At 42.7% G+C, this 14063-nt stretch overlaps 1 protein-coding gene and 1 pseudogene across 1 annotated transcript; one reads left to right on the forward strand and one right to left on the reverse strand.

Moving 5' to 3' along the window:
- Positions 1-3283: 3283 nt before the first annotated feature.
- Positions 3284-4012, forward strand: LOC115139872 (uncharacterized; annotated as a pseudogene).
- Positions 4013-9764: 5752 nt separating this feature from the next.
- On the reverse strand, positions 9765-12528 carry LOC115139866 (tubulin beta-1 chain). The gene is made up of 4 exons (XM_029677710.2): positions 12395-12528; positions 11314-11422; positions 11091-11201; positions 9765-10985 (listed from the first exon to the last, which is right to left on the reverse strand). The coding sequence occupies exons 1-4, from the start codon at positions 12449-12451 to the stop codon at positions 9925-9927; spliced, it is 1338 nt and encodes a 445-aa protein (XP_029533570.1). The 5' UTR covers positions 12452-12528; the 3' UTR covers positions 9765-9924.
- Between the last annotated feature and the right edge of the window lie 1535 nt (positions 12529-14063).

The following is a 14063-nucleotide window of genomic DNA, read 5'->3' on the forward strand; positions in this document are numbered from 1 at the left end:
ATTGAGCAGAGTGTTTTTATAGAAAAGGTAAAAAACGTCCAATTGCTTCAAGTTCTCTGTAGATATTGATTAGAAACTTCCTGAACACTGATGTATATACATACTTAGGGATTTAAAGATAACAGACAGACAGGATGGATTAAGTATATTGTCCCAATGAATAGGGCAAAAACAGTTTGTGTTTCTGCAGACTTCACAAGAGGAATCTACCATCTAAAGGGCATAACTTGCAGGGTGTTTCCACAATATCCTGTGATTCTTTTGGAAGAGGAGGAGACCGTTTTTACACTCAATCAGGTGTAAGATGTACTGTGTGAGAAAGACTAAACAGTAAAAATCCTTGTTTCACCAAGGACAAAGAAACCGCAGTAAGTAACATACTCACATACACTCGACTACTTTAGCTTCCGACCAAAGCTGGAGTTGGGAAGCAGCTCTCTTGTAATCAGCTTGTCAGATGAAACTGTCAGAGTGTATTTTCTGCCATCTGTTTAAGCACTTTTACTTTCCCTGTCTGCGACTGAACCAACTTCAAAGGGCCCCGTAGCCTACAGTAAAACTCTAGACAGAAAGTTCCCCCCTGCAGATGTTGCCACATGAACATATGAGAGCCCTGATAGCGGGTGCTATCAACGATGTCACTTCCCCCTGCACCCTGACTCCTCTATGAGGAGAGGGTAGGCATGTTACACGCTCACTGTAATGTTACAACATTTTCTCATTTTGGTATTCAGAAAACATGTTGCACCCGCAATTCATCTCTCTCTCTCTCTCTCTCTCTCTCTCTCTCTCTCTCTCTCTCTCTCTCTCTCTCTCTCTCTCTCTCTCATCTATCTATGGGGGTGGATGAGGGTTCTTGGGGTTTTCCATATCTACTTCTGCGTGCACATTCCCAATGTATGTACCAGATGGGCAAACACACAGAGCTGCTACTGGTGCCACTTGAGCATGTCTTTGCTGTAGATTATTAATCAGAGGAGTAAACAGTAGTAAATGCCATGTTGAGTGCATTTTGATTGGTCCCCGAGTGCTCCATCAGATTAAAGTGTAAATAGAGAGTTAACACCCACATGCCAGTGTAGATCCACAAGCAAACATTTAACGAGTGTGTCGTGAAACCATACACTGTAGCAATAACACCACCCTGCTTTTCGTCTCTTTAAAACAACAGACAATCACTTGACTGCAATAGGCATAATCACTAGAAATGTCTAGAAACCCAAATTGCTTGACAATGTGTTAAAAATTGTTATTATTGTTTCCATATCTCTGGTGCCTAGGCCATACTGTGTACAGAGCTGCAGGGCACAGAGTACAAAGTAAACCATTTCCTGATCTCTGTTATTTCAATCATAAATAACAATAGTGATGTCAAATATATCACTAGCCACTTTAAACAATGCTACTCAATATAATGTTTACATACCCTACATTATTGATCTCATATGTATACGTATATACTGTACTCTATATCATCTACTGCATCTTTATGTAATACATGTATCTCTAGCCACTTTAAACTATGCCACTTTGTTTACATACTCATCTCATATGTATATACTGTACTCGATACCATCTACTGTATCTTGCCTATGCCACTCTGTACAATCACTCATTCATATATCTATATGTACATATTCTTTATCCCTTTACACTTATGTGTATAAGGTAGTAGTTTTGGAATTGTTAGCTAGATTACACGTTGGTTATTACTGCATTGTCGGAACTAGAAGCACAAGCATTTCGCTACACTCGCATTAACATCTGCTAACCATGTGTATGTGACAAATAAAATTTGATTTACAGTATTTCAAAACCATCATTTTCAGTTCAAACAAATACTGACTGCTACTCACAAGCATAACATCAGTTCAGTGACACAGCACTGTACCCTAGTGGAAGTCCCAGTGCTTGCATGTGAATATTGCCTTGCACTTAACTGGGCAGCATTGTTCCTATATCCCTAGGTGGAGGAATGGATGGGTAGATTGGCAGACTCCCATTGGACGAAAACAATGGTTAGTAGTGCAAAGCCTTTAGCGGCACCAAGCTCCTAAAGCCTATACCTCCTCACCGCATTCCCCTGACTAGCATCACGCACATTACTGACAGACTGGAAGAAGCACATTCTACACTATGTCTGTAAGAGAAAGAGTGGGATTGTGCATGTGTGTTTATTGTAATACTGTGTGTGTGTGCGTGTGCGTGCGTGTGTGCGTGTGTTGCAGAGATTGATCACAGATCTCTAAATTAAAATAGCACAATCAAACATCAATAACAAGCTTCCAGGGTACATATTCCAGAGCTAAAACGGTATAATGGAACGTCTATGTAAAGCACCACAACATCACACTATGATCTCTGGATTTGATGAGGGCAGAATCCCAAAATAAACATCTCTGAATGGGTTTCAAAGGCAATAGCTCAGTGACGGATGAAACCTATCAACTGATTACTTCAATGTATTATGGCCCGCCCCTTCTGTCTGTCTTCCCCGGTCTACAAGAACTCACAGACTGTTAACGCTAACCCGTTTCCACACCCAGCCACACACTCTCTATGATCTATATTTAACTTGTGTTGGAGCGGGGCGGTGTGTCAGAGGGTTGATGATTGTGCATATGAGGTAGGAGCTCAGTGTCATTTTCCAACAAGGCCTCTAAATATAGCCCGGTTAAAGGCAGCATGGAGCCGAGCGGGTGGTGACCTAGTCCTATTGAACTACAGACTGCTCTGGTCCCGCTGTTATCCCGTCAGCTGTTCCTCTTTTCCTTTTTTTTGTTGGTGTGTGTGTGTCTTGGTACCACTTGTGGTTTGGTGGGAAGGAAGGGGTGAGTTGTAAATGCTTTATCTGATGATTGCTAGTGTTGTTTATTGGACATGGGCACATTTGCTGTACTAGTTGACATTTGAGGATATGGTATATTCAAATATTGTACAATATGTATAATATGACATTAGTCGAACAAATGAGGGTGTTAGAGATTTGCCCAGATTTACCTAATAATAACTGTAAAACATTCCACTTATTTTGGTAGCTACATGTTTTGTACCCGCTGTTTTTTTACCCACTGTGTTAGTCAGCATGTGCAGTGCAGTTGTTGATCATTTCTTAGTAATTTCAAGGGTGCCTGGATCTCTAACCCTGTACTAGGGACTGCCATTACTGAGAGGATGGCTGAGGGCTGCTTGGCACAGGGACTGTTGATCTGTGAACGGGCCACTGCTTTTTTGCAAGTCACAACTTTGCGATTTGCAACAGGGAGTCAGTCGGCCAGAGGCGATGGATCAGTCAGAGGGGCTATTGAGCAGGAGTGGTATAAACAGTCCTGACCCCCTGGTATGAGAGGCCTATCTGATGTTACAAGACTACATCAACTATGTGACCGCAAAGCCCGACGGCCATGTAGGGCCACCCCCTACAGCCACGGCAGCAGCCCTGCCCCATGTTGGGGACCAGCTGCTCATTAGGTTCCCCATCTTCTTCATGGGCTAGCCGCGCGTCTTCCAGGATGTGACTGAGATCTCAGCCTGCCCCATGCTCACCGCCATCCTAGACAAGCACTTTGCACCCACCAACCCCCGGAGGACGGAGGCGAGACCTGGCCTGGAGCGCAGTGCTGTCTGTGTATGTGCTGACTGGCCAGATGGCCCTGCACTGCCTCCAGAGTGGCTTGGACGGAATAGTGCCTCAGTTTAAGGAGTGTGTGGGGGGTTATGTGGAGAGGGTCATCTGTCCAGAGATTAGGGACAAGGGTGGATGGGTAAGTTCACTGGTCAAGTTTCTTCACTGGCTTAGTAAGACTAGGCTACAGACTAGGCTTTTGTTGTGAATCTTGCATTCTAACTCCTCGGATCTAATCATGTTTTCTGTTGTTGGTAGACAGGCTTTGTGTGCCACTTTGGGCAGAAGCAGGACCTGGAGGCCCAGGTGAAGAATGTGTGTTGCTGGACTCTTGCTTTGGTCACCAGCATCTTATCCTATTTCCTGTGGAAACAAAAAATATCTTAAACAACACCCCCACCTAGTGACCACAATCAGATAGCTCAAAAAGTCTGCTTGGTGAATAAATATTTCCCCAAAGATTCTCATTTCCAAACGCATCTCAATGACCCACTATCCCCTATTTTAAACCATTGAAGTGTACAATAACAGTAGTTTTTTAAAACAATAACATCAACAATGCACAGCATACATACATGCACATCATGTGTATCATGTACAGTGGGGCAAAAAAGTATTTAGTCAGCCACCAACTGTGCAAGTTCTCCCACTTAAAAAGATGAGAGAGGCCTGTAATTTTCATCATAGGTACACTTCATCTATGACAAACAAAATGAGAAAAAAATCCAGAAAATCACATTGTAGGATTTTAAATGAATTTATTTGCAAATTATGGTGGAAAATAAGTATTTGGTCAATAACAAAAGTTTATCTCAATACTTTGTTATATACCCTTTGTGTGCCACTGAATCATAATGGTAATAAACATGATCTCAGTAATATCTTTTTTCACAAGTATGGCGTCCATTAGTACAAAACTCAAAACAGATTATCAAAAAAAGCAGTTGTTTCAAAACTCTAAGCACATTTTCAATTGACTATGTACAACACACAAAATCATACAGTCACTGTTTCATCTAGAAATACGTTTCACATTCAAATCAAATAAAAATGTATTGGTCACATACACATGGTTAGCAGATGTTATTGCGAGTGTAGCGAAATGCTTATGCTTCTAGTTCTAGCAATATCTAACAAGTAATCTAACAATTCCACAACTACCTCACACACACAAATCTAAGTAAAGGGATGGGATAAGAATACATATGTATAAATACAGTTGAAGTCGGAAGTTTACATACACCTTAGCCAAATACATTTAAACTCAGTTTTTCACAATTCCTGACATTTAATCCCAGTAAAAATTCCCTGTTTTAGGTCAGTTAGGATCACCACTTTATATTAAGAAAGTGAAATGTCAGAATAATAGTAGAGAGAATGATTATTTCAGCTTTTATTTCTTTCATCACATTCCCAGTGGGTCAGAAATTTACATACACTCAATTAGTATTTGGTAGCATCTCCTTCAAATTGTTTAACTTGGGTCTAACATTTTGGGTAACCTTCCACAAGCTTTGCACAATAAGTTGGGTGAATTTGGCCCATTCTGCCTGTCAGAGCTGGTGTAATTGAGTCAGGTTTGTAGGCCTCCTTGTTCGCACACGCTTTTTCAGTTCTGCCCACAACTTTTCTATCGGATTGAGGTCTGAGCTTTGTGATAGCCACTCCAATACCTTAACTTTGTTGTCCTTAAGCCATTTTGCCACAACTTTGAAAGTATGCTTGGGGCCATTGTCCATTTGGAAGACCCATTTGCGACCAAGCTTTAACTTCCTGACTGATGTCTTGAGATGTTGCTTCAATATATCCACATAATTTATTTTCCTCATGATTGATTTGCACTCTTCGTACCAAAATACGTTCATCTCTAGGAGACAGAACGCGTCTCCTCCCTGACCGAGTCTGTAATACCTACATGTTTCAAGCAGACCACCATAGTCCCTGTGCCCAAGGAAGCGAAAGTAATCTGCCTAAATGATTACCGCCCGTGGCACTCAGGTCAGTAGCAATGAAGTGCTTTGAAAGGCTGGCCGTGGCTCACATCAACAGCATTTTCCTGGACACCCTAGACCCACTCCAATTCATATACTGCCCCAACAGATCCACAGATGACGCAATCTCAATCGCACTCCACACTGCCCTTTCTCAACTGGACAAAAGGATTACCTATGTGAGAAGGCTGTTCATTGACTACAGCTCAGCGTTCAACACCATAGTGCCCACGAAGCTCATCACTAAGCTAAGGACTCTGTGACTAAACACCTCCCTCTGTAACTGGATCCTGGACTTCCGGACGGGCCGCCCCCAGGTGGTAAGAGTAGGCAACAACACGTCTGCCACGCTGATCCTTAACACTGGGGCCCCTCAGGGGTGTGTACTTAGTCCCTTCCTGTATTCCCTGTTCACCCACGACTGCGTTGCCAAACACGACTCCAACATCATCATTAAGTTTGCTGACGACACAACAGTGGTAGGCCTGATCACCAACAACGATGAGACTATAGGGAGGAGGTCAGAGGACTGGGAGTGTGGTGCCAGGACAACAACTTCTCCCTCAACGTGATCAAGACTAAGGAGCTGATCATGGACTACAGTAAAAGGCAGGCAGAACAGGCTCCCATAAACATCGATGGGACTGTAGTGGAGTGGGTCGAGAGTTTCAAGTTCCTTGGTGTCCACATCCCCAACGAACTATCATGGTCCAAACATACCAAGACAGTCGTGAAGTGGGCACGACAAAACCTTTTCCCCCTCAGGAGACTGAAAAGATTTGGCATGGGTCCCTAGATCCTCAAAAGGTTCTACAGCTGCACCATCGAGAGGATCCTGACTGGTTGCATCACCGCCTGGTATGGCAACTGCTCGGTATCTGACCGTAAGGCACTAATGTGAATGGCCCAATACATCACTGGGGCCAAGCTTCCTGCCATCCAGGACCTATATAATAGGTGTGTCAGAGGAAAGCCCATAAAATTGTCAGAGACTCCAGTCACCCAAGTTATAGACTGTTTTCTCTGCTACCACACCGCAAGCGGTATCGGAGCGCCAAGTCTAGGACCAAAAGGCCCCTCAACAGCTTCTACCCCCAAGCCATAAGACTGCTGAACAATTCATAAATTCGCCACCGGACCATTTACATTGACCCCCCGGCTCCCTTTTGTACATTCACTGTTTGTTTGTTACTTATGCATAGTCACTTTGCCCCCACCTACATGTACAGATTACCTCAACTAGCCTGTACCCCCGCACACTGACTCGCAACCGGTGCCCCCAGTATATAGCCTGCGGTTGTGGGCGGTGCAGTTGACTCGCAACCGGTGCCCCCAGTATATAGCCTGCGGTTGTGGGCGGTGCAGTTGCCGTACCAGGCGATGATGCAGCCCGACAGGATGCTCTCAATTGTGCATCTGTAACAGTTTGTGAGGGTTTTAGGTGACAAGCCAAATTTCTTCAGCCTCCTGAGGTTGAAGAGACGCTGTTGGGCCTTCTTCACCACACTGTCTGTATGTGTGGACCATTTCAGTTTGTCCGTGATATGTACGCCAAGGAACTTAAAACTTTCCACCTTCTCCACTGCTGTCCTGTCGATGTGGATAGGGGGGTGCTCCCTCTGCTGTTTCCTGAAGTCTACAATCATCTCTTTTGTTTTGTTGACGTTGAGTGAGAGGTGTTTTTTTGACACCACACTCCGAGTGCTATCTCCTCCTCCATATAAGCTGTCTCGTTGTTGTTGATGATCAAGCCAACTACAGTTGTGTCGTCTGCAAACGTGATGATCGAGTTGGAGGAGAGCATGGCCATGCAGTCATGGGTGAACAGGGAGATTTGCAATACAATACATGCATAAGTACAATACTGTAAAATACAATAAACAATTACATTACAGGTGGAAGATGTATGATTTCCATCCCCATGAGCGTACCACCCTCCTTCAGGCCGTGGATGAGGTTTGCAATGATTTCAATCCAGATCTGCCAGGCTTGGATTCGACCATGCCAAAAGTTTTTTCCCCAGGTGCATGAACAATGAGGGCATTTACTGCAATGTTGATGATAAGCTATGGCCAAATGCTCAAGACAGCCTTGATTCAAACTAGTGCCTGTTAAACATTCTGTCTTTCATTTATTTAATCTAATTACAGTACACCTATGTTGTAATGATATCTGAACAATATTTTTTTTGCATCAATGCTTGTGAAAGATGAATTCAATGATCAAACCTTCGACCACAAATGGGATAAAAAATAATGTATATGTGATGTTCAGTAGATTGTGAAAACAGTGTAATGTACTGTAATTTACAGTACTGTAGCATACTACATTCAAATTCTAAAAAAACAAACACGTATCTTAAATGTTTTGCTATTGGTTGTTAAAATAACAAAATGTAGAAGATATTATGTTGTGTTTTGGTTTGGTTTGTACACCAATGTCCTCATTATACACTGAACAAAATTATAAATGCAACATGTAAAGTGTTGGTGCCATGTTTCATGAGCTGAAATAAAAAATCCCTAAATTGTACATACGCACAAAAATGCTTACTTCTTACATTGACAGGTGTGGCATATCAAGAAGCTGATTAAACAACATGATCATTACACAGGTGCAGCTTGAGCTGTGGACAATAAAATGCCACTTTAAAACGGGCAGTTTTGTCACACAACATAATACCACAGATGTATCAAGTTTTGAGGGATCGTGCAATTGGCATGCTGACTGCAGGAGTCGCCCAGAGCTGTTGCCAGAGAATTGAATGTTAATTTCTCTACCATAAAATGTTGTTTTCGAGAAGTTGGCAGTACATCCAACCAGCCTCACAAAGATGTCTACATACAAAATGAATGCACAAAGTTTTTGAAAGTAAGACTGGCTGCGTACTTGTAAAAGTAGTACCAAAGCGATATATTTTTTTTTATGTGCCAGAGGGTGAAAGAATATTTGAACAGTTATCACATGAGGTGTTGCTGGGCAGGATGAACACGTCACAGACAGGGATAATATTGCCTGACAGGCAGGTACTGAACTTTGCTCTGTAGACGTTGACATATAACAGTTTCAGGGATCAACAAAGATACAAAAGACTCACAGTATTAACCAGCCAGCCAGTTTACAACAGAATCGTAATTCTATTCAGGAGAGATAAGCTTTTCACTCTGCATATCAGGTGTCCGCATTAGGATATACAAAACTGAAAATGCCAAATCCAGCTGAATGTTTTCTTCTTTGGATTGTCAAATTCAACCTATGGCTACATAATGACTGTACAGACATTCTAATGTGTGTCATGCGACACATTTGTCAGCCAAATGAACAATAAACTTCATTATGATACATGTATGCTTATGCTTGTGTGTGTAACATCAAAATAGACATATAAGGAACTAAATAGGGACTACGAAATATCACTGTTTGCCAATTTTGTGTTAAGATCACATAGGATAGAAGTCTTTAGATAACTAGCAGGGTTATTAGTTTTACAGTGCATGTTGTCAGACTAAATCATAGCTTGCATGACTAAAATTCCAAACATTTAAAACAAACATGCCATGAGCTTAGCTCGCTAAGATTTCAGAGGCATGGCTAAACAAATCTTTGAGCACATGACTGTGCTCAGGAACACTGTAGCCACTCATCTTACGGTGTACAGAAAACCTACAGGAATGTCAATTATGGGGTTTCATAAATGCACCAGCAGACCAGCTGCTCTACATTTATATATAAAACTGTTTAAGCAATAATGCCCCGGGGGGGGGGGGGTATATGGCCAATATACCATGGTTAAGGGCTGTTCTTGTGCACGCCGCAACGCAGAGTGCCTGGATACAGCCCTTAGCCGTTCTATATACCACAAACCCCCGAGGTGCCTTACTGCTATTATAAACTGGTTAACGTGATTAGAGCTGTAAAAATGAATGTTTTATACCAGTGGTATATGGTCTGATATTCCAAGGCTGTCAGCCAATCAGCCCTCAGTGTTCAAACCACCCAATTTATGATGCATATTGTTACCATGTAAAGATTGTTGTCACTAAAAAAAAACTGTATGCTTAGTTGAATAACTGTAGAATGGCAGAAGTGTATTATTGGGTATTTTAATTATTGAAAAATAGTAATCATTGAATCAAGGGAAACAGCACTTTAAACATAAGAAATTTTATTGACATGTTTCTGTACAGACAAGAAATGACAGTAATAGCAGAGATGACAAAACAAAAACGGACAGATAATGGAACACTGGAAAGGTTGAGACTGACATGTCAGTGAACACAGCTTGGAAGAGCACAATTACACAAACATTTAGGCCAGCTCCTCTTCTCCCTCCTCCTCAAACTCTCCCTCCTCCTCAGCGGTGGCGTCCTGGTACTGCTGGTACTCAGACACCAGGTCATTCATGTTGCTCTCTGCCTCAGTGAACTCCATCTCATCCATACCCTCACCTGTGTACCAATGGAGGAAAGCCTTACGCCTGAACATGGCTGTGAACTGCTCGGAGATACGCTTGAACAGCTCCTGGATTGCTGTGCTGTTGCCAATGAAGGTGGCGGCCATCTTGAGGCCACGCGGGGGAATGTCGCAGACGGCGGTCTTGACATTGTTGGGGATCCATTCAACGAAGTAGCTGCTGTTCTTGTTCTGCACGTTCAGCATCTGCTCGTCTACCTCCTTCATGGACATTCGCCCGCGGAAGATGGCGGCCACTGTAAGGTAGCGTCCGTGGCGGGGGTCGCAGGCGGCCATCATGTTCTTGGCGTCGAACATCTGCTGGGTGAGCTCGGGAACAGTGAGGGAGCGGTACTGCTGGCTTCCCCTGCTTGTGAGGGGGGCAAATCCGGGCATGAAGAAGTGGAGGCGGGGGAAGGGCACCATGTTGACAGCCAGCTTGCGGAGGTCAGCATTCAGCTGTCCTGGGAACCGCAGGCAGGTTGTGACGCCGCTCATTGTGGCCGACACCAGGTGGTTGAGGTCACCGTAGGAGGGAGTAGTGAGTTTCAGGGTACGGAAGCAGATGTCGTAGAGAGCCTCGTTGTCAATACAGAAGGTCTCGTCAGTGTTTTCCACTAGCTGGTGGACTGACAGGGTGGCATTGTAGGGCTCCACCACAGTGTCTGATACTTTGGGTGAGGGCACCACGCTGAAGGTGTTCATGATGCGGTCGGGGTACTCTTCACGGATCTTGCTGATGAGCAGGGTGCCCATGCCAGAGCCAGTTCCACCTCCCAGGGAGTGGGTGAGCTGGAAGCCCTGCAGACAGTCACAGCTCTCTGCCTCCTTCCTCACAACATCCAGGACTGAGTCCACCAGCTCAGCTCCCTCTGTGTAGTGGCCCTTGGCCCAGTTGTTTCCAGCACCACTCTGGCCTGCAAAATAAGAGATGTGTAAATCATCTCTCCTTTCTTTGGTGACATCATCTACAGTATCTTGCATCATATTCAAAAAGTAAAATAAGAAGCAAAGGGACCTACCGAACACAAAGTTGTCGGGTCTGAAGATCTGGCCGAAGGGTCCGGATCTCACAGAGTCCATGGTCCCTGGCTCCAAGTCGACAAGCACAGCGCGGGGCACGTATTTACCACCTAGACAACCATGAGGCAAAGAAAGGGAAATGTCAGAACCACACATATATTAAATTGAGAAGTATAACAGAACGTAATGAATGTGGTAATAAATTAGACAAACAAGGCTTACCTGAGGCTTCATTGTAGTACACGTTAATCCTATCTAGCTGGAGGTCACTGTCCCCATGGTATGTACCAGTTGGGTCAATGCCATGCTCGTCACTGATCACCTCCCAGAACTGCAAGAGGAGCATTAGGTTTAAGTCTAGAGCGCACAATATTAGCTAAGCTAATATGCCATTCAAAGTGGGATCCATCCATCAAATGCATGTAAACAATAAATACCATTACACTGGTAGGCCTATGCCATTATTACATAGGTTCAATATTCTCATTTGATCACCTCGTTGGATCAAATCTACTTTATTGCATTTAACGTTAGATAGGCCTACACACGTTTTTGAGTTTAGGCATCTGGAATGAAAACCTCCCTCCTATACAATTCCGCGCGCGCGGCATGACCTCCGATTGGCTGAAACGCACCAGTTGTGGTTTTGAAATTCTCAAATACGTCACTTGCTGAAACGCAGCCCACATCCGCCAGAAAAACGGGCGGGGCACGCGCTCAATGAATCGAAAAAAGTGTAGGCCATAATGTATCGTTGAACAAATGTCAAATTCTTTCCTTTTTTGGAGGGTAAGAATTCTTATGTATATTAAGACAACCGAATTGTATTCACTACTGAAGCGATTAGTTGTAATATGGCCATGTTATTTGGCATCTGAACTACTTCCCATTTTGCGCATTGCAGTAGGTCGGTAAATAATGGTAATCCATAAACCCACGTATATTCATATTTAATCGATCATTTTGATATCGTTAATACGAATGTTTAAAAAATGTCTTAATACCCATTCATGTGTATTGACTTACTCGCTAGTACAATGTCAAGATTATTTCGAGACCAAATAAAACCGGTCGAATAAAAATATACAGAAGTGCATAAATAACACCAAAGCTCTTTTCATTTGTACACAACAAACCAATCAATAGGTTAGGAATATAATTAACAGTAATTTTCATTAACAATACAGTTCTTTGGGTGGGGTTAACTGGACACATACAAAGAACCGGCGATTTTACGCACGCCTATTTATCGCACGAGTTCGCACATCAAATTCATAAAAAAAATAAAAAAAATTGTACAAACCTTAGCTCCGATCTGGTTTCCACACTGTCCAGCCTGAAGATGCACAATTTCCCTCATTTTTACTTTGACTGTAGAACAACTCTTATGCGAATAAAAACCAGTTCTATCCTTTCTTAGACTGCGTTGAAAGAATGTGCTCCCACACTATATAAGAAGAACTTTGTGCCCTCCCCTTAAATTCCATGTCACCAAATCTGAAACATTTATTGGCTAATGCTTATCAGACCCAGTTATTGACACACTTCTACACCAATCATATTCATAAAGAAGGAGTTTCGTTGGCCTTTTCTTTCTGTCATTCAAACTTAACGCAAACGTGTGATTCTCACATAATCTTGAAGATAGGTCCTACTTCCTTTATGCCGGCGAAAATCTTATCTCCTTTTAAACTATAAATTCTAACTATATTTTGTCCAATAAACCGCACAGATTACATGATTAAGAGGAACATCCGTTAACTCAAAAAAAATACGTGAAACGTTTTCACATTAAATGGTAAAACTACGAAATACCTCACCAATTTATTCCAAGTCCACGTGGCTCATTGTTACTTTGTAACCATTCCTGGCATTATTATTTTTGCTTCGTGGTGGTAAAAGGCAGCTATTTCGTCTTAAGATGTACATTTTGTTATAGAACATGTATCCAACTAAATATTATATGTGTTCTGTCAAGAAAGGGATCTAATATGTTATGGAACAGATGTCAGTTATTTTGTTATCTAATATAATAATCTAAATGCAAGAGGCTACAGCCTGTGGTACCAGGCCGGAAACATTCTATGAGATTATAGTTACCCATAGTCATTTATATCCCCAATTCTCAGTGTTATTGTTGTTACATATTTCTGATTATGGGCGACTCCCTTTTTGCGCACTGTTAAACATGGCTGCCTGGGCTGTGTCAGGTGCGACACACAGACATCTTGGCTGCTGCTCCTTTCCCCTTAAAGACCACAGTGAGAACTTCATCACAGGATTATCATACATAAAGCTAGAAGACATCCTGCATTTACATAGCCTATTATTTGGAATAAATCCATGTCTGATAATATAATGTGTCTCTATACAAATGCCAATGGCAGACTCTGACCTGTGAACCAAAGTATCCGGCTCCTTAGTATGTATTACTGTTCACAAGATAGTCTAGTCATAAAGTGACAGACAGTCCAATAAAATTTTTAAAATGCCATGTTAAATTGTATAAATCATTGTATTGGCAAAGTCTCAATTATATAATATAAAACAACAGGTGCATGGTGCAATGAAATAGCTCAAATCCAGTTTAGCATACACTATCGATCTCAACACCCCAGGGAGACAGCCACAGTTTGGAAGGATGAACAGAACTGGGAGGGGTGCAGCAACAGGAGAGAGATAGTGGGCTTGGGAAGGGAGCAGTGCATGGCTGAGTCAGTGCTGGAATTAGGGGAGGGGGGCTTATTAATAGTTAAACTGTGTGCCAGGTGGAGAAGGCTTCTGTGACGCCAGCACTCATCAACTGCATGGGCACAGAGCTGTGCGTTGGAGGACAGAGGAGCGACACCCTGTTTCTTTGTTAGTTATGAACGATATCCATTGAGCAGACCTTGATAGAGTACCTAGTTTGATGATAAAGGCCCACTTACAGCTCTTACCACTGTATGCATCACATGCATTTTCATGTAGAT

This window comes from Oncorhynchus nerka, linkage group LG13, assembly GCF_034236695.1.
Source record: "Oncorhynchus nerka isolate Pitt River linkage group LG13, Oner_Uvic_2.0, whole genome shotgun sequence".
Taxonomy (NCBI): domain Eukaryota; kingdom Metazoa; phylum Chordata; class Actinopteri; order Salmoniformes; family Salmonidae; genus Oncorhynchus; species Oncorhynchus nerka.

What these genes read in the sequence shown, in the direction of transcription:
- LOC115139866 (XM_029677710.2), bottom strand. Translation starts at nt 12,451, where the DNA reads ATGAGGGAAATTGTGCATCTTCAGGCTGGACAGTGTGGAAACCAGATC. An exon ending in GAAACCAGATCGGAGCTAAG is followed by an intron (nt 11,423 to 12,394) that starts GTTTGTACAATT and finishes CTCCTCTTGCAG; the next exon opens with TTCTGGGAGGTGATCAGTGA. An exon ending in ACCCGACAACTTTGTGTTCG is followed by an intron (nt 10,986 to 11,090) that starts GTAGGTCCCTTT and finishes CTTATTTTGCAG; the next exon opens with GCCAGAGTGGTGCTGGAAAC.